This window comes from Nasonia vitripennis (assembly GCF_009193385.2).
Source record: "Nasonia vitripennis strain AsymCx chromosome 3 unlocalized genomic scaffold, Nvit_psr_1.1 chr3_random0006, whole genome shotgun sequence".
Lineage (NCBI taxonomy): Eukaryota > Metazoa > Arthropoda > Insecta > Hymenoptera > Pteromalidae > Nasonia > Nasonia vitripennis.
This window is the reverse complement of record NW_022279625.1, coordinates 136,329-157,284: the sequence shown is the minus strand read 5'-3', so window position 1 is coordinate 157,284 and position 20,956 is coordinate 136,329. Positions and strand designations below refer to the sequence as shown.

At 34.8% G+C, this 20,956-nt stretch overlaps 1 protein-coding gene across 6 annotated transcripts in view; it reads right to left on the bottom strand.

Annotated features, from left to right (window-relative positions):
* The window catches only part of LOC100680449, a 138,209-nt gene that overhangs the window by 4,623 nt on the left and 112,630 nt on the right, over positions 1-20,956 (bottom strand). For all 6 annotated transcript variants that reach the window (XM_031925970.2, XM_032601816.1, XM_032601817.1 and 3 more), the window contains one exon: positions 5,599-5,911. In XM_031925970.2, coding sequence (XP_031781830.1) covers positions 5,599-5,911 — 313 coding nt within the window. The remainder of the gene's footprint in view (positions 1-5,598; positions 5,912-20,956) is intronic.

Genomic DNA, 20,956 nt, shown 5'->3' with positions numbered 1-20,956 from the left:
AAGTGGCACGAATAAAGACGAATCAACCCATAGCGCTTTATATTCCTGCACCACGCCTACCTAGCCCGCCAATCCTCCGATACAGAGAGAATACAACAAAGGTCGTGAGGTAGTGACTTTTCAGGTGGGAAGTTGGGTGGATCGGCGCACTCATCTACTTTCGAACGCAGCGAAAAAGTTCTCCGCAAAACTAGCACCGAAGTGAAAAGGGCCGTTCGTGATCGAGGAGGTGCTTGGCCCGACGGTGTAAAAGCTGGGCACTGCGCCGGGGCAGGATGCGAGTCGGAGGGTAGCGAAGGCCGATATTACAGAATTGCGGCGACATATACCGAGCAGAGAAGCTCGGAAGGTAACGAACCTCGCCTGATTTTCTTTATGGTTTTCAGGGGAACGAGATGTCGTGGAAGATGCCGCGACTCTGTGGCCACAGCAGCCCCGACAATGTTTGAATTATTCAAATTATTCAGCTTACGCCTAAATATTAATAATTTTGTATTTTACATCCGAAAAATTAATTGATTTATCGATATTTTTATGAAATATAATTCTCAGCTATAAAAAATGTCTAAGATATCGCTACTTTTAGGAAATTTAAAATGTCCAGTTTTCATATTTTACTTAACCAGTTTTTGCCGTTACGGCCATTTTAAATGGGTGATTTTATACCAGGGTAGCCAGTCTACTTTTGTGAAATAACCTTTTTGTAAAAAATTGCTCAAAAAGAATTGGCAAAAAACAAATTTTGTGGTCAAATCCAATAGGCGTTTGTCCGGGGTATAAGAGATTTCTTCGAAAATCTTTATACCGGGCGAGTGCTAAAAAAACAAATTAATAAAATTTGGTACGTGAAAAATCGGTTATTGAACAAAAAGTTCTACTAATTTTTAATCTAAAAACTGATTTTTTACGTACGAAATTTTATTAATTGGCTTTTTTGAAAATCGTGTCACTCTGTAATTTTATTCTTGGCTTACGTCCTGAACACCGATTTAAAATCAGTATAAAGGGCGTACTAATATAGCCTAGTCGATAGGCTCTATATTTCAATAAATCCGCGTTTTAGGAATGATAAATATTTATAGTAGCTCGACCTACCTTTCGTTGACACTGGACAACTACTCGCTTTCGTACTGTGTTGAGAAAGTGCTCGTGTGGAAGGAGGTTTTCGTATAAATAACTTTAAGAACACAAATTGCAATAGGAAATAATGGTTTAATTCAGCTACTACGCGAACTTATGTATTTTAGATATGATTATGATTTTCAACAATTGGATTGAATGTAATGAAAGATGAGATTCGCGATATAGCGACGTTTGGGTTTTATAATATTTGTCACCGATTATCGGACCGGCGCGATACGGAGTTCGTGACTAACGATGAACTGTCGAATAAAGCCGTGCAAAGCATATTTAAAACTTCGCATCCTTTCCAAATTTCGATCATTTGTTTCGCAAGGTACAAAAGTGATTATCTTGCATTTTGCGAACTCGACTCATAAGCGACACTGACACACTGAAAACGATTTGACTGCAATGAACGCTCAGCAGTTTAATTTAGGCCATATCTAGTTATAATAATAGGTATACGTCGTACAAACATTTGAATAAATGTAAACATTGGCCATAAGAATTTTGGTTTTAGTTGAAAAAAAATGCGCAAGAGACCTTTGCAAGTAATCCCAATTTTTAACTATTTTTTGCAATAATTCGAGTAATATACTATATATATATATATATGGCTCAAAATTTACATAATTTCCTCTTTTTTTGTACCGAATATGAGTACAAAATTTAAGAAAATGTGACTACGATATAAAAAGTTAGAAAATTCACCAGAACCCCACCTTAAAATACTTCAAAACACACTCCCAACATATTTTGAGACAAACTTTAAAAATCACTATGACAAAGCTTCCTTAGGAAGGAAGCAAAAAAGTCAACGCGCCTAAAGTACGTTGTATTATTGCTTTAATATAATGTGCTTGTGATGGTACCTTTTGAAAAGTGCGAAAAACTGTCATTCAAAATTTTAAACTTTAAACATATACAGGATGTCCCATTTCAATCTATAGACCCAATTTTTTTCTTTTTTAAGGAATTGCACGAAAAAATGATTCGGACAAATTTTCTTCAAGGCCAAGGGTGCCTGTCAGACTGATTTTTTTAAATAGGAAACCCCTACTTTTGCCACTGGGTTCGAAAAGATTGGACAATTTTACATCCTAAATGATGCTGCAAATGATTTTCAGTAGGTCAAATATAGGACGAATTTTTCGAAACATTTGGACTAATAATATTAGAAAAGACTTGGGACTTATAATCTTGGCTATCTTTACATTGAAAGCTAAGTCAAAGGTCAAAGTGCTTTTTGGAACGCCCTATTATAATTGATCAACTAAAAAATTCATGAAGTTCAGAAATCTGGGCAAAAGAATTATTTAAACAGAAACTGTTCAGAACTTTCGAGATCATCTTTCTGCTATATTGGTTTTGGACTTATGATTAAATGTTTAGATTATTTAACCATCTTCATCTTTAACTTGAAAGTTCAATCACTGAATAATGTAGTATTGATAAATAATGCAAAGCTTGACACAACGATAAACAATTCTTTTAACTTCTAGTATTCTTGAGAAGGTTAGATGAAGAAAAGTCGTTTGAAGATTATCACCTTCAAGTGAGAGAATTTATAAACGAATCAGTGTTCCAAAATGTTTGTAATAACGAATACTTTTAGCGTCATCCAAAAACAACAACGTGGACGTAGTAAGTTCTGTTTTCTTTGAAGACTTATTTCTTTGAAGAGAAGCTCTCCGAATTCTATGATATCTTCTCTTGTGGTATGTCGCTGTTTAAAATCAGGTGATGTAAGATCTAGAGAGTTTGGGAGGCATTCAACCGAACCTCTTCATCCTACCCGCCTGCTATTGTAATTATCGTTTAAAAATTGACGTACGATGAGTTCAAAATGTGGTGCAGCACTATTTTGTTGAAGCCACATTCTTACCCGCGATGCTAAGTCAACATTTTCCAATCGTACAGGTAAATGGTTCCTAATCGACTCTAGATAAGAGTCTCGATCAACATTTCTATCAAAGAAGTAGGGTCCAATCAAATACCCATTCACTATTCCGCACCATACCATAAGACTCCACTGATGTTGGTAATCCAAAGCTCTGTACCAATGGAAATTTTTGTTCGACTAGTAGTGACAGTTATGCCTATTAAGTTGACCATCGTTGAAATGAGTGTTTTGAAGCATTCGCAAAGCCCATTGACAAAAATTTATGCGTGCTATAATGTGATTTGGCCTTGCTTGCATTAGGGTAATGTGGTACGGATGGTAGTTAAGAGCTGTTAAAATTCTAGAAACAGTACTTTTTGGGAAACCTGTTTCTCTTTCAATTTGCCGAGTACTGATATGAGGATCCATATGAACACACGCTAAAATAGTTAGAACTTGTGCATCATTTTTGTCATTTTCGTGATGTTGCCGTTGAAGAACAAGACGTCCATGGCGAGCTCTATTGGTTGAACTTTTTAGTTGGACGTCTTCTATCTGGATATCGTTGAGAATAGAGCCTTGTTGCAGTTGCATAATTGTTGTGACATTCCCCTAAAACTAATATTATATCAACAATTTCCGCAAGTGGATAATCAGCCATGTTTCAAAATTTACTCAAAAATGAGCAAAATTAAATTAAACCATAAATTAAATTTTACAAATTTAAGTCAATTTAAATAAAAAATAAAATGTTCTGCAAAAATATAAATATTTAAAGCAATTTTTTTATTTTGAATGCTTTTTAACTTTGCTTCCAAAATAGTTTTTCGAATACGTAGATGAGCTACGAAGCAAAGAATAACACTTATCAGTTTTTTAATCTTAGTTTGAAATCATTCATATAAAACAATTTATTATTCATGAATTTATTTCAAAAATAGCGAGAAAAATCTGAACCATAAATTATTTTTAATAATTGAAGTAAGGTCTAAAATAAAAAAAAATGTTGAAGTAAAAAAGAAATGTCTAAAGGAATGGGGACCGCAAAATTAGTTAAAAATCCGCTTCATTTCGTATCTGATGTGGTTTTTGAGTAAATCAACTAAACCCAATGTTCTATAAAACACCAACAACGTTGTTCGCAGAAAAGGAAAAAAGATACAAAATTTTAGCATTTAGCCACTGGTTAAATTTTCAAGTATTCACTTCGAGGCTGATTATAATAATTGCAGCATTTGTGTCAAGAATAAGGATTCCCAATAAAAAAACACTTTGACCCTCAAATGACCTTGAGTAAGGTCATTCAATAAAGGTCAAGGTAAAAAATAATTGTACCAAAGGACGGCCCCCTTGGCCCTGAACAACTTTTGTTCAAAACATTTTTTTGAACGATGCCTTAAAAAACAAGCGCGCCACACGCGGCCTTACGGCCTTACGTTTCGCGTTTTGCGCGAGCGTCAAGCAATCAATTAAAGCTTTTGGGCCAGATAGGGCGTGTCACACCAAAATTGTTATTCAATTATATGTACCAAAAATAGTTTCTAGGGTTGTTGTTTATGTATAAGCGTTTTGAAAAAATGTTTGTCATGGTAAAAAGTTGTGATTTAAAAATATCTACAACTTTTACATTCAAGGTTTTTATGTTAAATGTATAGCCTCAAAGTTTTATGATAAATACTGGTTTATTGCTATAAAAAATCGATTTTGGCCTGTTAACTCGAATAAAAGCATTTTCACGCCTAAGTGTCAAAAGGATAAAGTTGTATTTTCTCGAGATCTACAACTTTTCAATTTAACTTTTTTTTGTAGAATGCATAGAATTCGAGTGAGAGCCAAAAAACCGTTTTTATCGATTTTTGGATGTGATCGCATTCTGCGTATACAAGCAGGATCAAGCCCAAAATAAATTTGGCACCTTAATATTACAAGGGGAGTTCGCACACAAATTTTTAGCACGATTGATAAAAGTATCTCAGAGATAATCGTGTAACACCAACATTTTTATTCACAAAACACGCAAAAATTGAACAAATTATGCCCGCATTTTAAAAAAACGTAGACGATCAGGATAAAAAAAAATAGTTTTTAGGCTTGTGCGAGAAAAGACTCCTCCCAAAATTTCAGCCCGATCAGTCTAAAATTGCGTGAGATATCGCATCTCACACATTTTTCGATGACAAAACTATAAGGCACTTCTGTGTCGTGGTCGTGCCTAAAAAGTTGGATCTATAGATTAAAATGGGAAGCTCGTCTGGTTTTCGATATCCATACAGAAAGTAGTTCTTATAACACTTTACTATTCAATATCTGTGCATACATCTGTGGTATTCTATAAGTACTGTTATATAAATCTGTAAAAGCTGTGAAGCTATGGAGGGAGAGTGTAAGTGGGGGGGGGGGCAGCTGTGGGAATGCTTTCATATTTCTAAAAATAACGTAAAATGAATAATTTTTATGTTATTTTGTAGAGAGGGGGGCTGTGGAATGCAGGGTGCACGGGGGGAGTATCTCTAGAATGATTATATAATATAGTTAGATTTATATCCAATCAGTGTCGTTTTTCACTTTTAAAATTAGAAGTTAATAGTAATTACCTGTGATAAAAACGCCAGCTGTCCAAATGATACATTGCTCATGAAGCCAAACTTCCCACTGGCGATCATCATCACCTAATGTAATCATGCCCATGTAAAGATTTTTAGAATTATCATGTATTTTCGTTTTTTTTCTTTTGCATTTTGATAATAATTGATCTTCAACTGCAGAATATTCTAAACTATGTGCATTTATACTTTCTCCTTTTGATAGAATTGCTGTTTCTTGCTCATTTACAAACGTACTATCCTCATTCCAATTTTTTTCGATTAAGTATGGACCAAATAAATCACTTAGAATTGTAGGTGTCACCTAAAAGTTGAAAGCAAAATATTCTTCTGTATTATTTATTCGCTAATTTAACAAGAATAGGTTATTCCATTTGAAAAATCGACGATTTAATCGAAATAATGAATTAAATATTTAGGTCTGCGCCATCGAAATTTCAAAATTTATGTTGATAGTGTATATATATATATATATGCTTCCTTCCTAAGGAAGCCTTGTAATAGTATTTTTTGGAGTTTGTGTAAAAACATGTAGGAAGTATGTTTTGATGTATTTTTAGCCGAAAAATAATGTTTTTAGAAAATGTCCGTACGGATGCATGTGTGTGTAAGTGTTCGATCGTATACGCCTGTATCTCAGCTTCTACTTAGTGGATTTTAACCCACGAAGTCTCATTTTCTTAGTTTTGACAAGAACATAGTGGGAAAATAATCCGTTTTTACATTTTGTGTACGCATTTTTTTTTTATAGTGATTTTTTAGTTTTGATATTTTAGTTTTTTCTAATAAAGTTATTGGAAAAGTTGATAAAAGTAAATTGCTTAATGTGTACCTGAAAGAGAATAAAATTATCTATCTTTGTACTGTGGAAAATTGATATTATCGTTCGTCATTCTTTTATTGTACACCATGAAGCGCAATTTTTTTAAATTGTTTTAACTTGAAAACTAAATGTTGAATCTTTAAAAAAAAACATGATTATTGAAAATTATTACGACTATATTCCATTTAAATTTTAAGTTATTTTATGGGACAGATCCCAAGAAAAACATCAAAAACTGAAAAAAGTCATTTTCTACGTCGCAATATCTGTTTAATCTTTTGTAAAAAATAAAATTTTGCTCCGTCATTTCAAAAGAATAAACATCACAATTTATTCTTTTGTAAAGAATAAATTTCAAAGCTTAATCTTTTGTGACGAATAAAATTTCGCTCTGCCATTTTAAAAGAATAAATGCCGAGTTTTATTCTTTACCAAGTGATTTAATCTTTATAGAGTGTTTATACGATAATACTGAAGGAATAAATTTTGGTTTTTATTCTTCACGGAGAGAATAGTTATAAATAAGTACATATTAAACACATTCATTGTTGTGTATAATTTTATTATTTTCTAAAGATTTAATTGTGAGATTAAATCTTTGGAAAAGAATAAATTGTGCGATTTATTCTTTTAAAATGACGGAGCAAAATTTTATTTTTTACAAAAGATTAAACTGCGATATTTATTCTTTAAGGGGACGGATACACCGTAAATAGTCAAAACATGGAAAATTCAAATTTTTGTTTATATTTTTCCCAAATTGTTTAAAAAATGATTTAAACTATTAAATATATTCAGGTATAATGTAAGAAACATAAAACCATGTTTATATGTGCCATATTATCAGGTATGACATTTCTTCTAATGCCAAAATTCAGAATTTCCATTTTTCAGCTACCGCAGACTTACGCTACTTAAGATTTGGGCAAAGGGCACTTTTATACTAATAGATATGATTTAAACATACATAGTTTCCAGATGAATGTGGGGTTTTACAAACAAATATTATTGAAAAAAGTTTTCTGAAAATAATCAACAAAAATTGTTTAAACACTTTAAAAAGTAACTAATTTTATGTTAATGTTCACTCTAAAGTGGAAGATCTACTAGAGGAGAGCTGCTTGTGTGTTTATGGAGATGAGTAGGGGATATCCACTACGCATGCTCCACACACTTAGGTAAACCACGCAGATTCAGACTAATATGTGAGGTACTACCATCTGACTATGAGCCTGGAACCAGATAGCTCCACCTAGAAGCAGGAAACTACCTTTCCCGTCCGGTAGAACATCTGATGGGAGAAAGGAGGGGACGACAATATTCAATAATAATCATAGGGTTTTTCTACAATCATTATTATGTTCATTAATTATATAATTTATTTTTTCAATTAATTTCACATACGATTCGGGATTTCTAAATCTACAGGAGGAGGGAGTGGACTGCACGCATACTGTTCGAGAACCTTGGACTCATAGACTACTGAGTATAGAGGAGACCGGAGCAAGCGGCGAGAACTACCCTTCGTCAAGTGCTCAGTTTGAGAGCCAGATCATTAATGCTCGCAGTTGGTCCGGGGATCCTTATATATCCGTGTCGTTCCATCTCTCTCCCATGCTATATGCTCGCACGCCATCTACCTGCGCTTAGATAGGCTATTTACATGATGGCTACTAGCGACACTCAGTCGGTAACTTGCCTACGCTGGCAAGTTATCCATTGCTGTTCTCTTATCTCCAAGGTGGAGCCTGCTGTCTCAATAGCCTACATCATTGCGTAATATATGGACTTGTTACAGGCCAGCAGCGGGCGAGAGAGAACACTTATGATAAGTAGGATTTTAGATTTAGATTTAGATTTATTTATTCTTTATTATTGTACATTAAGTTATACATATTGATTAAAAGAGAAAACAAAGAAGAATAAATTATTGTGTAAGTGTACTAGATGTAAAAAGTGTGGAATGGAATAAACTGAAAGGAGATGAATGAGTGTGTATGTTTGTGTCATGATTACGTGTTTTCCAATTCAAAGAAGTATGTTTTAGCTGCGTGTTTAAAGTGTGATATGAATAGTGTGTTGCGAAGGTGAGATGAAAGACTGTTTCAGAGGTAGGAAGCACCGATGAAAAATGAATTCTTCAGCGTTTCCGTCTTGAAGGAAGGGATATCCAGGGGGTTCACCTCACCTCTTACAGACCTGAAGGCGACGTGGAAATAAAAAAAGGCTAATATGTAGGTAGGAACTGAAGTGTTGAAAATTTTTCTTAGAAATCAGACCATGAAGTATTTTCTACGCCCGGCGGTGGTAAGCCATTGAAACTCACACCTGTAAGGGGAGATGTGCTTGTCCCTCCGTACACCGTAGATATAACGGATCCCCGTGTTGACAAGTCTCTGCAGTTTCGTGTCCAGTTCTTGTGTCAGGTCACAGTAAGCCAGTGCGCAATAGTCGATGATGGGAAGTAGGTGTGTTTGCACTAGGTGTTAGCGTAGCCTAAAGTTAGTTATCTTCCGAAATAAATAGAGCCGGTACATCAAAGAGTGAGCACGGTTACATATTTGTGTAACGTGCTCTTTCCACGTAAGTTTGGAGTCTAGCACCAACCCCAGATTGCGCACAGATGATTCATAGTCGACCCGGGCTTTCCCTATATTTATGTAGGTGTTAGCAGTAGAAGGTAGAGCGTTTATATAGTAGGGGGAACCCAGGACGATGGCCTTAGTTTTAGTTACATTTAGTTTAAGTCTATTCAGCGCAGCCCAGCACGTTATCCTTTCAGCGTTAGCACTCATCCTGACAGAACAGGAATCAAGCTCCTCAAGGTGGCATTGGCTGTAAATCTGCAGGTCATCCGCGTAGATTAAAAGGGACACATCTGAATCTAGACCGGAACCAATATCATTGATGTACAATGCGAACAACAGAGGGCCTAAAACTGACCCCTGTGGGAGACTGGTGTTTAATGGTAGAAAGGTGGAGAGTTCGTTGTTGTCACCAATGATGGCCTGTTCTCTTCTCGAGAGGTAAGATGCAAGACAGCGGATAACCTGCTTAGAAAAGCCGGAAGAGGATAGCTATCCGAGTAGCCTGACGTGACACACAGTATCAAACGCCTTGCTAAAATCAAATATAAGTAGCAGAGTGACTTTCTTCCAGAGTAGAGAGATCGGACGGTAGTCTGTCAAAGCTGTTGGAGAGTTAACTTTGTTTAGTGCTCGTACAAGCGACGACTTCCAGACGGAGGGAAAGCGTACCTCGCTCAGAGACAGGTTGAATATTTGACATAGTAGAGGAGCAATTATTGGCAGTGCTTTGGAGATTACAACCTGTGGGATGCCATCACTTCCCCTGGCCTGGGTGTTAAAGTGTGATACAGCAGCCGTCATATCCAACTCTGTGATAGTCCTGAAGACAAAATGTTCAGGGAGGTCCAGACTCTCCAGGGTTCGCAGATACTCCTTAACAGATAGAGCTTGAGGGTCATTAGAGATGGAACTGAAGTGTTTTTTGAGAGCATCTAAAGACAACCGAGCAGGTGAAGGTGATTTAGAGGTGGTAATGCCAACATTTTCAAGCTCTCTCTAGATCTCTGCAACGTCGGTCAAGGTAGACGAGCGTGAATAATAGTACTTTAGTTATTTGTAGTAATTCTTCTTCGTTGACTCTATCCCTTGGTGGTTATTCAAAATAGAATGATCTTGGCTCTGTCCCGTCTATACAAAATCTAATCATCTAGTTAAGGGATGGATGTTATCTTGTCGCTTAGCCAGATCTTAGTTACAGTTATTACGTGAAAAAGCCAGACCATCTTAATGTGACCCGTAAGGGAATTCGCATTGAAATGACAGACTCTCAGACCCTCAGACAGATACGCTTTAGAGGCAGATAAGGATGAGTTAGATGATTTAGATAGTGATTTTGGTGGGATGATAGGAGTGTGTTTTAATGTGCGATGTCCATATTGGCTGTTGGCGGCGTACGGGATAAAAAGCCTCAAGTTCTGCATCAGTAGAAATAATGATGGTCCGTCCGCTGTCCTGGCCAGAGCGGATGTAGATCCTCCCGTCCCTCACAAAGGAGCGGCATCCCCTTCTCTTCTTTGCCACCAGCCCAGCTTTGATGCGCAGCTTGTGCATGTCTGGAGGAAGCAGCTCATTGCTGTTGATAAGTCCCTGATGGTCTGGGCAGAGAGCTCTCGCTTCCTCCAGCAGGTCAGTATCCAGTTCACTAGTGTGAAGCTTGCGTTTCTTGGCTTTGGCTACGACGATGGAGCGGGCCAACGCACTGTAAGAGAGAGTGACAATTAAAGGTGGAAATCTGCTGTCACCTTGCGCGTTGGTGTTAGTTGCGTCAAGTCTTCCCATGGTCAGCCGGGACGGTGAAAGCCAGGAGTGCTGTTTCCTGTGCATAGGCCAGGCCAAAGATCACCACCACATTATTCGCTGAACACTCCTGCCTCCTCTTAACCTCAGCCAGCTCGCTGCGGAGGTTGTTGATTTCCTCAGTGGCAGGAGCAATGCTGCTGTTCTGCTGCTCTGCGGGGCTCCTTGACGACAGCTCTTGATATTGTACCTGCAGCTCAGAGATGGAGGACTCAACATTGTTTAGTCGAGTCTTGAGCGCAGGCAGGTCGTCAAGGGCTTTGAGGAGGCTTTCAAGAGGTCCAAGCCTTTTCTCAATTCGCGGTCTTGGGCGTCATCCGCACAAGCAGCAGAGGCGAGTGTGGCAACATTCCTCACCATTATAGATCTAAAAGCGACACATATGGTGTGGAATTGGTGGTCACACAACTCGCAAGTCTTCATTTTTCCTCTTGGTGTTTTTCTGCAGTGAGCACACATGACGAGCGACTCGGCGTTCTTCTCACCAATTCCGCTCATTTTCGATGATGTCTCCGAGTCTCCGTCGACAACTTACTGGCAGTCGACAACGTAGAGAATGTTGTAGGATAGTAGTGGGTGATAAGGTATCAACAGAGCCAGAGACTTAATACTCCCTAAGCCAAATGGAGTGCTAATTGAGAAGGTGAGATTTGACCGACCTGAGATTGATGGTGGAGACGTTGCTGGTGGTGTTCCATCGACCCAACAGGTGGCGCCACGTGGATCACTTTGAGAAAAAAGAGACGCCGTACAGCGAGGAAAAAAGCCGTGCGAGTTTGCAGGTTAGGTCTTAGCGAGATGTTGAAGCAGGAAAATAGTGTTGAAAGAAATTGCAGCCTCCAGTGATTATTATATCACGCTGAAGATTTCAAAAAGGCGCATGCAACGATCTACAAAACAACAGACTCGAAGGCAACGTGCGAAAGTAAGAGTGCTATGAAATACAAGCGAAGCAGAAAGGAACTTTTGTACTCATATGAGAGAGAGAGAGAGAGAGAGAGAGAGAGAGAGAGAGAGAGAGGGAGAGCTTCGCGCGCGACTAAATCTGTGTACGAGTAATTGTGCGAGTGTGTGAGTTTCACGTGCGAAAGCTCGAGATAACGACTGTGACTTCGCAAAACCATGATATGTTCTTTCGGACCGAGACTGGCTAAGACAGCGTCAACGAGGAGTGCCTTCTAAGTACTGGCTCATTTATGTCTCTCTCTCTCTCTCTCTCTCTCTCTCTCTCTCTCTCTCTCTCTCTCTCTCTCTCTCTCTCTCTCTCTCTCTCTCTCTCACCAGCAATCTCCCCCGTCTTCTCCATCTACCGCAGTCACCTGCGCGTCGCGCAATCGAGTGCGTCTATACGAGAACACGTGCAAGACAATATATCATTCATTTCAATACGCGCTTTGCGTTTTGCCGTGAGGCATTTTACTACGCGAACCCGCTTAACTTTTTCCGCACAACATTTTATTGATTTATTCATTCATTTAACTCCATATTATTTATATAATAACGCACTATAACGCTGCAAATACTGCAAAGGAAAACAGTATTTCCTGTTTGTAGGTTTGAATGAAAAGGTAAGGGTAAAAATTTTGAAAAATGAAAATAAGCAAGTGATAAATTACGGAAGTCAAGAATTTTAAAACCAAGATTTTGAAATCATATCATTTTGTAAAAAGAAAATATGAATTGAAATACTACGAAATAGAAAATATTATGAGTTCAAAATATATTTTCTTTATGCACTGATTTATAATGAAACGTAAAATTTTGAAATCTCACATATTAGAAAGTTAAAATTGTTAAAAAAATAAATTTTGAATTAAAGATTTAAAGAAAATATATTTTGAACTCATAATATTTTCTATTTCCTCATTACAAATCTTTATTTTTCAAAATTTTTATCCCCATCCCTAATTAACAATAACAATATAAAAACCGCTGCCGATTCTTTGGCTCGTAGCTTCTTTCAATAATATGTATTGCTTCAATATCGAAATTGCTTTTGATTGTTTTTTTAATATTATGTATTGCTTTACTATCAAAAAGGTTTTCACTTAACATATGATTGTATAAAGTTTTTGTATAAAGTGGTGATTTGAAGAGTAAGGGTAGCATCCCCTATTTTTTAGGGGTTGAAAACATATATTTTTTGGCATAATTTTATAATAAAAATGTTTAAACCGACTAAAAAAAATTGGAAAAAATGTTTAAACATCCTTAATAACAAAATTTAGTTGACGTCTTTCGGTGTTTTCATAAATATTATCCCTAAGGGGGTAAACCACCCCTAACACAAAATAACTGTAAATATGTAATTCAATACATAATATTTCGTAGAAAGTTTGTATATAGAGGTTTTCGAGGTCACTGATTACAAATCTGTATCAGATTTTGAAAATTCAAAATGGCGGATCCAATATGGCGGACGGAAATATCGAAAAAAAATTTTATATAATAAAAAAGTTTTAAACGACTAAAAAAATTGGAAAAAATTTGTAAACATCTATAATAAACAAATTAAGTTTTTCGATTTTTTCATAGATACTACCCTTTAGGGGGTAAACCACCCCTAACACAAAATAACTATAAGTATACTTCAATCCATAATATTGTGTAGAAGGTTAGTATATAAGGGTTTTCGAGATCGCTCTTTGCAAATCTGATATCAGATTTTGAAAATTCAAAATGGCGGAACCAATGTGGTGGACGAAAATGTCGAAAAAAAATTTTAACTTTCATAAAAACTTGTTATAAATGTGTGATCTTTGTAGCCTGTACATGTGAACTAAAGAGCCTTAAACCCTAAACCCCTAAAGAACAAATAGGCTAAATGGTTGTGCTTTCTAACCAAACCACCTCAAATTCCTAAATTTGTAAACAAGAAAATTCTGTGTGTGAAGCAGTTTTATAATTTCCGTAGAAATTGTTATCAGAATGTTATTGAAATTCCTTTATTGTAAATTCAACTTATAATGTATTTTTGTTTATAATATTAGAGTATAATAATAATCTACAATCTTTTATCTTTTGCCATAGTGCATTTTTTGTATTGAGCATAAAATATATTATTTTACGATGTTTTTACAATAATGGTAGTCCTCATAAAAGTGTTTAAAGCACAATGCTTTTTTGCACCAACCACATCGTACAATTGCAATGTTTGTGCACCCTTCTATTTCACAATGTGTTGCACAAGACTTTCCAAAACTGAAATCTATAGGATTATCAAATTTATCTGGTTTTTCATTGACGTAACCGCTTTTATACCAGGAATATTTAAACAAATCTATATATCTCGGTGAAGACAGTTGGTTGTGAACCAATGATTGAAGTTTAATTATATTATTTCTAACATGTAAATTCATATCATGATCCATTAACATTACATTATCAGAAAATGTTCGGACAAAGTTTTTCCAAATACGGAATCCATAGACATCAAGTGGTTGTATTTTTCCTGTGGTTCCAGTTGGAATTTTTTTTATGTTAATAATTTTATTTTGTGGCATTGTTTCTTCTATAACTTTGTCACAATGACCACTCCAAGAATCAAGTAATAGTATTGAGTGATGGCCTACATAGGGATAAAATATTTTTTCCAACCAGATTTTGAAGTGATCTGCAATTAAACGACTTACTAATTAACTGATCAACGATATTACAATGTAAAAATTGTTATTAGTTCCCTTACTTGTTGTTAATTTTCCAGATTTGGATGCTTTCACGTACACGTTTTCTGGTCTAAATATGTTTTGTTCTACAATAGGGCCAAACTTGCCACTTGGTTCCTTTAAAACAAGAAATAGCGGTGACAACAGTTGTCCAGTAGCTGATATTAGTGGCTGTATAGTATAACTATGCGTTGTTGCTGAAATTGACTGTACCAGACATTGCACTTGCTTTTCTCCTTCTACTGCTAATGTTCTTCCAGAATGCATTTCTAGCTGAAATCCGCTCTGATCTGTATTATACAAATTTTCGAGTCCAATCCTTGGTATACACGATTTAACGTCATCGATAAATGCTTCAGCTTTAGCCGTAAGTTCTGCACTACTTTCTAGTTTTTTTCTTGTTATGAACTTATTTATTTTCCTAGAAACTATTCGGTGTGCTTGCTTAAATTTGAGTAACCAATGTTTAGAAGCTTTGAATCTAATATCATCAAAACCAATTTCTTTTTTAGCTTGTAAGGCCCATCGAATTATATCTTCTTCATGGATAATTGAACCACTGTCGAGAGCTGCTTGAAAATTATCCAGGGTATACTGACAAATTTGTGCTACTTTTTCTCTATACGTGCCACCTTTATTAATTGAATGAGCCCAACGACGTAGCTGACTAATAGATGATACTTTTTTGAATCTGTTTTGCACTGTTTTGAGACTTAAATTTTGCTTCGTTTCGCTACTTCTCCAAAATTCTACAGCTCTTTTTTTGTATTCAAAATCTAGTTCTTCATTATCTGCTGTACATTGATTTGTTGGTGCTATATCCGGATCAGGAAAATGATGTTGCACTTCATCTTCAATTATTTCAGCAGTATGGTCTTTATACTCTTCTTGGAAATCCAAAGAGTCATCAGTAATCATTTCTACATCGTTGAAATCATGTGTTGCATCTATTAAAATTTCTTTTATTTTTTCGGCCAACTCTGTTTCGTGATAATTCGTGACACTATCTAGTATGTTTAACGCTTGAAAGTATGCTAATAATAAGTTTAGAACGTTTAACGGATTAATTTTCATTTTTCAATTTAAAATGAAAACAAGCGGTAAAATTTATACAAGCTGTGTTTTTGCATGTAAGGCACGACTGCTACATTTCTACCAGAATAAAACGAGTGAATGTAAATTGAATCAAATCATTAATTTATGCATTGGAGAAGAATTCTCGTTCCACTTTGTGATGTTCGGAAAACTCTATTTTTGGTTTTATTCAACTTTTATTCACTTTGAAATTGAATAATGTAAATCTATATAAAATCACTAAAGAAAATTTTCTACAACTGTATGATACCACTGACAAACAAAAAGACGTACTATTCGTACTTTCCGGCATCGAACTAGAATACCCACAAAACTCACTCACTGCCTAAAAAATAACACAGGCAGCTGAGGTAAACACTCGATGAAAACAATCTAAAAAAAGAACATACTGATTCGCACATATTGTCAACAACTTTTATGAGTGAAAGACATTTATCTGTGGAATTATCATTGAATGTACGATAACATTCATTAAACTAATGAATGTATATAAAATTCCCTTTCAATAACAACGTGTTCTTTAATTGCAAATGAAGTTCGAGTATTAATATTCTTTTATGTATTTTTACCAATAACAAAAATTATCATAGTAATATAATAATAATAAGAAGAAGAAGAAGAATAAGCATAATTGCAATAGCAATAATAACAGTAATACTGATAATAGCAATGATAATGAAAAATAATAATAATAATTAGAATAATATTTATTATTAAATTTAGATTTTTTGATAAATTCATTAAATCGTAGCAAATAGTATTATTATGGAATTCCAGACTGTAAATATTTTACTATAGATACAATAATCATTACTTCGAGAATTCATCTAAAAAACTTTCGGCTTACGAAATAATTGTAACAATGAAAAACTCCCAAGTTTGACAACATTAAATTTTATTACAAAACGCAAAAGAGTTTGATAAACTAATTTTATTAACCTATGTTTTTTCATTTGCAAAAAAGTGTGGACTTTTTGAATTTATAAAATTATATAATTATGCAATTTATGAAATACTTTATAATTTATGAAATTACTTTTGAAATTATGCTAATTTATAAAAGTAGAAAAATAAATAATCTTTGATTGAAACATAAAACGAGACGTTATTTGTTACATACAAAATGATAGAATAAAATATCGGTAATATGTCTATACTCGTGTCTACGGTAAAGCATAGGCCTTCGGCTTGTCTGGAGGTTAGGGGTTTGGAGTCGTTTGGTTAAAAAGCACAACCATTTAGCCTATTTGTTCTTTAGGGGTTTAGGGTTTAAGGCTCTTTAGTTCACATGTACAGGCTACAAAGATCACACATTTATAACAAGTTTTTATGAAAGTTAAAATTTTTTTTCGACATTTTCGTCCACCACATTGGTTTCGCCATTTTGAATTTTCAAAATCTGATATCAGATTTGCAAAGAGCGATCTCGAAAACCCTTATATACTAACCTTCTACAAAATATTATGGATTGAAGTATACTTATAGTTATTTTGTGTTAGGGGTGGTTTACCCCCTTAGGGATAATATTTATGAAAACACCGAAAGACGTCAACTAAATATTGTTATTAAGGATGTTTAAACATTTTTTCCAATTTTTTTTAGTCGGTTTAAACATTTTTATTATAAAATTATGCCAAAAAATATATGTTTTCAACCCCTAAAAAATAGGGGATGCTACCCTTACTCTTCAAATCATCATGAAATACTTGCTCTTTTTGTAAGAAATAACCTCCAATTTGTTTCATTGAAAAATATTAATTTTAAGCCGAGATATTTAAAAAAAACGCTTTTTGGGGATTAACTTTAGGGGAGGTTTTTACCCCTTAAAAGTGAAAATTAGCCGATAAAAAAAATACGTGTCTCTTATTTTTTTATGTTCTACAACATATATGAAAATCATCAAAATCGGTGAGTTCGGGTTGGGTACCTTTCCTTGTCAGTCATCCACATCGATCCTGCAAAACATAAACCGGATCCATTTTAGTAATTTAAATTAGTGCAAAACTGCATTGTCGTGAGTAAGAGTGAAATCGTGCAGTGTTTTTAATCTGCGAGAGTATAGCTGTAGCTATATGTTTATCTCTCTCTCTATCTGTACAATTTTGCCAGTCACGGTGGTTGCCAAGCCGGAACATTTTATTTTTGACACCAGAGTGCAGCACACTTTGAGCTAGCGAATCACAGTACCGATTATTCAAAATTTCGCACCTCCAATCACCGGAAGCCATGTGACCAGACGAGCTGAAAAATTTCACGAGAGAAAATGATGACCATGATTTAAGGAAAACAAGGTGTGTTCCCTAGGCAGACGCATTTTTGACTTGTTTTGCGCATCCCACTTTCGGCCATATTGTAATATGGCGGCGTAATGTTTACATCGAAAACTTTAGTGTATCGAAGTTATACGAAGATTAGTGTCGACATTTACAAAATGCCATCGTGTTCTGTAAAATCATGCCGAAATTGAAATGGAAATACGACCAACAAGGGTATAAAATTTTACAGATTTCCAGTGGATGACGAAAATGCGAATATTTGAATAGAAGCTTGCATAAATAAAAAAATGAACCTAAAGACTAGATAGATAAATTATATATACTAATATTCATGCATATACTAATAAATAAATGAATAAATAAATGTATATAACTGTTGAGATTATAATGTGCTCGGGCCATGCATGACTGGGAGGAAATAATGCGTATACAGGATTTTACAATGAATCACTATTTATTGATAACACGTCAAGCTAATCATCTATTGATGATGATACAAACGTAGTCAAGCTATAATAAGATAATGTAATTAGAATAACAAAATAATCGAACAGACAAGCTAAAACGCGTGTTAACCACTCGAGTGCATAAGGCGAAGTCTCACGGCATAGAGAGAGGAGCGTTGAGCCGCGTAGCTCTGCGTTGGGCCTGCCGTCTCTTGCAAGCAGGCATCTCCTCGTTCATACCGAACAATAACTATAGTTATTTATATAACAATTTAATAGTCTTGTAAATATTTTGAACAACTCGTATCTGCTCAATTCATTTCGCAGAAGATTGTTTTAAAGGTAAGCCAGAACATCTAATATTGCCAGAAAATACAAACATTGTTCGTCGTTCCAAAACAGCAATTCCAACTCTACATTTGCACGACAACGATAACAGTATAAAGTAAAATTATGTATATTACTTCTGATTGTGAAAATATATAAAATTAAATAAAATTACAGTTTCTTATAAAAATATTTTAGCTGTAAAAGGAAACAGAAAGTTTCAAAAGACTAACAATAAAATAATGAGCCACCTTTGCAGAAGTCAACAAATAACTTGGAGAATTTTACATTAGCTCACTCTACGGAGGACCAAAAAAATACTATAAGCCAGAGTATCAGCAGCAATACTGGACCATGTTACAGACACGTGAGTAAGTTAGAATTGTTGCTCGCGTTATATATTCATACCGAATATTGTATCTTATCTCTGTTGAAGTAGTAAATTAATAAAGACACTGTGAGGTTAATAATTATTGTAAATATATTGTTGAAAGTAAGTAGCATAAGCCACGAGTCGGCAGTACATCCGTTCAGCTCGGAGTCTAACATGCAAGAGGGAGAGTATAGTACAGTATCGCATAGTCTGACTCCACGGAGTCGAGTATACAGTATAGTATGCGCTTAGAGTATATACGCGAGGCATGCGCACTTTGCGCGCGTTTGCTCGAGCTTGTCTTATTGCACGAAATCGTCGTCAACGAGTAGATGGCGCGACGAGTACCTTTTTATGTATTACGGTTGTATAAATTCACATATTACAACACGCCTCCTGAATTTTACAGTCGTGATATTTTTACGTTATAATTCGATACATTTGTGTTACATGAGTTCTCAATTTCACATACAATTTGTCATCGCATTTTAGATTAATTGAATTAAGAGCATTTCAAGTGAACTTGAGTTTTACAACTGAACTTGGCGATTATTACTTTGAACTTATATTTTACAGTTGAATTTGGCGATTATTATTTTGAACTTGGGTTTTACAGTTGAACTTGGGATTTTGTATAAACGCTTTAGATTAATCTTAAACCTTTTCTATTGTTTAGGAACTTTGTTTTATCCATACTCTTTGTGAAGATGTCTGCTAGATTACATTTTGAATCAACTTTTACAATGTTGATTTCGCCCATTTCGTAACTTTCGTTTATATAATGATATTACACTTCGATGTGTTTTAAGTTTGGAGTGAAATTTCCGAATTTAGCGATCGCGGTTGCTCCAGAATTATCTTCATATATAGTCGTAGGATCATATAAATCTATATCGAAAGATTCAGTTAACAAGTTTCTTATAAACAATATTTCAGAGACTGCTTCGGATAGAGCAACGTACACTGCAAATGTCGAACATTTTGTTACCGCACCTTGTTTGTGGGTTTTCCAAAAGATTACATTTCCAAATAATCTAATTACGTATCCGGTTGTGGATTCTCTATCTATATTGTCACCTGCGAAATTGGAATCTACCATACAATCTAGTATTTCGCTTTTTACATTATCACAATATGTTAGTTTTAAGTTTTTAGGCTTGTACAATTATTTAAGACTCGCATTGCATACATATAGTGAGTTGGATCAAATCAACTTTGATATCGACTTAAATAATTTATGTTGTATGATTTGGCCTTGTGCCTGAGCTTATATATAATAATTCGCTAATCAGATTTCTATACTTAATTGTTTCATCTATTTCGCTAGCTTGACCTAATTTTAAGTTTGTCTCCATTGGAGTATCATATAGTTTGGCATTTTCTAGATTATATTTAGCAGCTAAAGATTCAATATACTTAGTCTGACTCAAAGTCAATTTATCTCTATTATCACTGTAATGAATATCAATACCAATGTATTGACTAACTTTTTCCATATCTTTCATTGCAAATCTTTTCATTAGACTAGATTTTACTTGTTTTATTTTGTTTTTATCTTTGCAGCAAATTAAAAGATCATCTACGAAGACTAGTATGTATATTGTATCTTTAGTTGTATTATTTATAAATAAACAATAATCATAATTACTTCTAAGAAAGTTTAAACTTTCCATGAATTTATTGAAGCAATTATACCAAGCTCTTGGGCTTTCACTGAATCCATAGAGTACCTTATGCAATTTGCAAACTTTATTGTCTCCTGTTTCATAACCTTTAGGTTCATTGATATATACTTCTGTTTTAACATAGCCATTCAGAAAGGCTGTTTCTACATCAATTTGTTCTGTGTACAAATTATTTTTGCAGCTGTATGACAATAAAATTTTCAAAGTTTACATTTTACCTACAGGTGAATAGATATTATCAATGTATTCTTTTTGTTGGAAACCTCTAGCAACT